Source organism: Euprymna scolopes, chromosome 12 (genome assembly GCF_053919585.1).
Source record: "Euprymna scolopes isolate OS-2025 chromosome 12, ASM5391958v1, whole genome shotgun sequence".
NCBI lineage: Eukaryota > Metazoa > Mollusca > Cephalopoda > Sepiida > Sepiolidae > Euprymna > Euprymna scolopes.
The window spans coordinates 80,159,296-80,164,295 of record NC_136493.1 but is presented as its reverse complement, the minus strand read 5'-3'; the positions used below and the strand labels follow the sequence as shown (position 1 = coordinate 80,164,295).

Sequence of the window (5,000 nt, the reverse complement as noted above, 5' to 3'; positions counted from 1 at the left end):
TAGTCGAATGTCCGCTTTCTTTGAGTTCCCAATATTTATTCGCTAGTGTTGTTTTTATACGGTGTTTTTTTTTATTTTTGAATGGGCTTTTGTGGTCATAGTATCGGGTTTTGAAATCTAGGGAAGTCATGCCTATGTAATATTTCTTGTTATTCGGGGTTTCTTTCGCAAATATTGTTGCTTGATAAACTACGCTTTTTGTTAGACATTTATTTTAGACTGGGCAAAGTGTGCGGTGTCTACAATTGCATTTATCTTGTTCGTTATTAGTATTTTTATTTATGGTATGGTTGTTCTTGTCCGGGGTTGGTTTGTTATTATTATTATTATTATTATTATTATTATTATTATTATTATTATTATTATTATTTCTGCTAGTGTTGGTTTTATTTCTGTCATGGTGTCTACTTTTTTTATTGTTTATTTTGTTGTTGTTTACATTGTTTTCATTTAGTATTTTGTTATTATGTGCCTTAATTATCATCTCTAAATTTTCGCAACAACTGTAAGATAACTTCAAGGTATTTTTATTGAAGATTTTGTGTAAGGGGTTGGTTGCGGGAAAGTGTTTTTCAATAAGATCTAGAAATTTCTTGCCAAGTTTTGTTTTTAACATTTGATTGTATGGGGCCGTATACCAAATTATAGTTCTTTTTCTTCTGTTTTTAATTTTATTATAGTTGTTGGTGTTTTGTTGCTTATATTTGATATCGATATTTTTGTATCCACTATTTTTTAGGGCTGTTTCGTAAATATTGGATGACCTGTTAAATGCATTTTCATCGCTTGAGTTATTACTGAGTTGGATGAAACGCAGAATATTCAGTGTAGCTTAATCGCCATATATCTATATATCTATAAAAGTGAACGTGTCTGTCTGTGTGTCTGTGTGTCTGTCTGTCTGTGTACATTTCCCTACACAATAACTCTGTCAATTTTTAGTCTATAGACTCGAAATTTGAAATACCGGGTACTGAGATTTGGGAAAATCGATGTGACGGGTGTCAGCCAGAAATTTGGCTGTTAAGGGGTCAAATTTCCATGATTTGACCTTTAAGAACTCTACCAAACTCCTCCGACAATTTTGAGTCTAGACACTTGAAATTTTAGATATAGGTTCCTTGAACCTGGATCTAACTTAATAAAATGATTTGAGCCCGAAACTATAAATTTTAAGGGGTCATAATAGGGGTCAAAGTTTTAAAAAATTAACCATTTTTTTTGTTTTTTTGCTTTTTTTGCACAGCATACACCTCCAAACACCCGAGCAACGCCGGGCACCCCTGCTAGTATTTTATAAATTACTAACTAGCTCTACCTACGTATTGAGCACTTTTGAAGTAAATACTTAAAGTTTACGCATAAATCTATACTTTCGTATATTAAATTTATGTGAATAAATGAAGTAGTTATATATATATATATATATATATATATATATATATATATATATATATATATATATATATATATTAGTTGTGTCTACCAACTATTGCACAGGATTAAGTAAAGTCATTTTAGTCTTTAATGTTTAACTATTTCCAGATTTTAACTTAAGGTAGGCAACTGCTATTATATTCTTCGATTTTTAATGATTCATGCCACTACTGCTTTTTTAGGTGTTTATTTTTTTGATTCATATTATCAGTTGTTTTGATGGGAGTGGGTAATTTTTTCATCAAAATTGTTGCCAATAAAAATAACATGGTATAACAATAACAGATGGAAATTGGCTAGTCAGTATCAAAGTATGATTCGTCAACTTCAATGTATATTGTCCTTTATCTCATGTTGAATATTCTGCCCAGGCGGTTTTTACTCTGTGTGTTCTCATCGTAATATTACAGGTTTCATGTGTCAATTTTGAAATGACCGTCCTTTCGACCTGTTTGGTGTGTTCTAAGCCAAACAGACATTTTAGAAAGCCGTGATTTATGTCCGTGTTAGGCCAACGGTTTTTCACTAAAAGACACGCTTCTTTCACCGTCATTCCTTGACACGTGACTAGATATTGAACGGCCGCCGTGGGTGCCCGCGATCGTCCCAAGACACTGAAGATCAGGGTACTGCGACCTAGTTCCCGTGAACCGTCAATGAATTTATTTATCTCGGGGAAATGGTCTTTGATGGATCCAGCCATTGTGTCTTCAACATTGATGTATAGTTTGGGATGTACGTGGCTATGTACGTTGCAAGTGCAAGGACACACCAAGTTCATATGATAGTCGTCCGTTTGTGAGTTTGTTATGTCCACCAACGCGTGGATGTTTAGTTTACATAGAAGGCGTTGGTCGCTAGCCGCTTCTGCCCGACCAACGAAAAGGTAGGGTGTTATCTGGGCCACGGTATCGTTTCTGTATAATTCTTTTTGTGAAGACATTGTTAAACCGAACCTTACCGTTGTTGAATCGGCCGATCCTTGCTGGAATTTTTTGTCTTTTTCCTTCGCGGCGTTTTGCTCGTTGTCTGAGATAAACGGACTGCATTTGCAAATATCCGCCTTTTTCTCGGGTGTGGTCAGTTTCGCTCGGTTGGTATCGTCGCTGTATGATTTTGTAAGGCTTGTGATAAAGATATTTGGAACTTGAAGGCTTGGTTGTGAAACCGACATCGAATTGGTCGATGTGTACTTCTGGCCTTTACTGGCACACTTCGTTTTCTCTCTTTCGAATCTTTCGCCATTCCAAAAATCTGTTTCGATGATTTCTCTGTTACTCAAGTTCGGGAACGAAGCGTTCATATTTTTGTCCTTGATGTCGCTAAGAAGGTGTTCCACTCGCTTCTTACCAGAAAACAAGGAGTGGATAAAATCACGCAACGTTGCCTGGTGCGATCGTCTTTTTTGATTTGCTTGCGAATTTTCGAGAGAGAACGATGACTGTTTTCCAACGCTTTGCTCTGGGTGCCGCCGTTGCACAGGTGTCTCTGTGAGAGGTCTTGTATCGGTCGGGCGAATGGCATTCAGCAGCCATTCAGCCGAAATGGTGTCGGCCAATTTTCTGTCAGCAACAATGTTGCTATTCATTCTCATGGGGCACGGGGTAATCTGAAAAAAAAAGAACGAAAATAGTACGGATTGAAACAAGATAAATGTATGCATAAGCAAAATTAATATTGCAGTAGATGAGAAATTAATGTGCGAGTCGAACGTGCATAAGAAAGTTATTTGGCTGATATAAGCTACTTTTATTTGTTCGTTCGACTTACTTTTTTCTCTTCTTTCCTTTTCACCAAAAAAATCATTTTTTTTTTTTTTTTTTATGGAAACCGCTCCAAACTTGATGTAAGGAGGTAAAAAATAGTATTCAAGGTAAAAGAAAAAATGGCAACGGTAAGTGTTAGATGGAATAGATTCTGATTCAGAAAGCAGCAATTCTTCCCTCTTTGTCAGAAAATCGCTCCTGGAATATGAGAACTAAAGGACAAAATAAAGGAAAGCGAGAATTACGCGGCGGCCGAAAGTAAACACCAGATAAACTTTCTTTGAAACAGCAACGAACGCCAAAAAAGCAAATGTTTTGAATAATCACTCTTTTTCTTTCTCCGGTTAGTTTCTATGCGCTCTCCTCTTCACTTCCAAAAACAGGTTAGGGTTTTCATAGAAACGTATGAACTCCAAATTTTACAACAAATGAAAATCGGTTAATAAAACTTATAAAAACAGTGATTTAGTCAACAAACTCGGAGTTTTTTGTCTTTTTTTTTCGCCTATAACATATCTCGACCGTCAGCATCAATTATGGCCAGCCAAGAAACATCGATTAAAATGCCGCAAGCTGAAACTCCGTTAAACCTGCTATTATCTTTCCAGTGACAACTCAGCCACCCAGAAGGTAAGCTCACTCACACACACATACACACACATAAACACACACAAACACACACACACACACACTCACACACGCATACACACATATGCACACACACCAGAACAGAACTTCTAATGCTCTTGTCTGTTTCTTATTCAAGAACTTTAAAACTTCCCAAGAAACTTTGATCTTTCAAAGTATATTGTACATTTCTATAAAATTGTTGTTATAAATATATTTTGTTTTCTACTCGCGTTTTTTCGCTTTCAATCACAAAATCTCGTTGTGAAAGATAGTACAGTAAAATCCCGGGATACGGTGGCCCTAGGATACTTTTTTTTCTGGTTACAATATGGAATACGATGTTTTTTTGCCCCCTGGTTACGATATTTGCCCTGTCTTACGGTGTTATTTATAATGTTATTTGATTATATGCATGTGTATTATATACTGTACTGTATTTTGTTACTAATTTTTAATGCCGTATCCCGGGGTTCTACTGTACTTGCTAATTGGTGACACATTCATAACAATCATGTTTTATAGATCTTCTTCATTCGCTAATCTATCTACATTTATATTAAATGTTAGCGTTATTCTTGGCTTTTTTTTTTTTTTTTTGAAGACACTAATGTCATCAAAATACACTATTTACAAGCCAGGAGCAGCTCGACAATATAAAACCACTGAATTTTATTCACTTTTCGTAAAGATTCCATTTACAAAGCAAAGAGAAAACAATAAAGTCGGCTTGCAAAATACAAATTAACAAAATGACTGCCGATACTAATTTAAATTGTATAAGAAATTTGTGAATAGAATATATTTGAGGTTGTGTACAATTTTGAAAGATTAAATATATTGTTATGGAAATTATTTCTCAATCAGTTTTGTTTTTCTTTATTTTAACCAAAAAGGGTTGTCTGAGCAGTTAGAGATAATATAGCAGCTGTAATTTGTACAGTAGAAAAGGCAAAAGAAAAAAACGTAACGCATAAAATTTCAATCTAATTATTTCCCCATCTCTTCTCACACACCACCTCTCTGTGTTGTCTGTTTATTTGCCTCTCTCTCTCTCTCTCTCTCTCTCTCTCATCTCTTCTCACACACCACCTCTCTGTGTTGTCTGTTTATTTGCCTCTCTCTCTCTCTCTCTCTCTCTCTCTCTCTTTCTTTCTGAACCTGTGACAA

The 5,000-nt window shown here is 35.4% G+C and overlaps 1 protein-coding gene across 1 annotated transcript; it reads right to left on the bottom strand.

Annotated features, from left to right (window-relative positions):
* Positions 1-1,631: 1,631 nt before the first annotated feature.
* On the bottom strand, positions 1,632-3,044 carry LOC145291367 (uncharacterized). Its single transcript, XM_080137141.1, has one exon. It carries the CDS (start codon positions 3,029-3,031, stop codon positions 1,787-1,789), a length of 1,245 nt encoding a protein of 414 aa, XP_079993267.1. The 5' UTR covers positions 3,032-3,044; the 3' UTR covers positions 1,632-1,786.
* Positions 3,045-5,000: the final 1,956 nt, after the last annotated feature.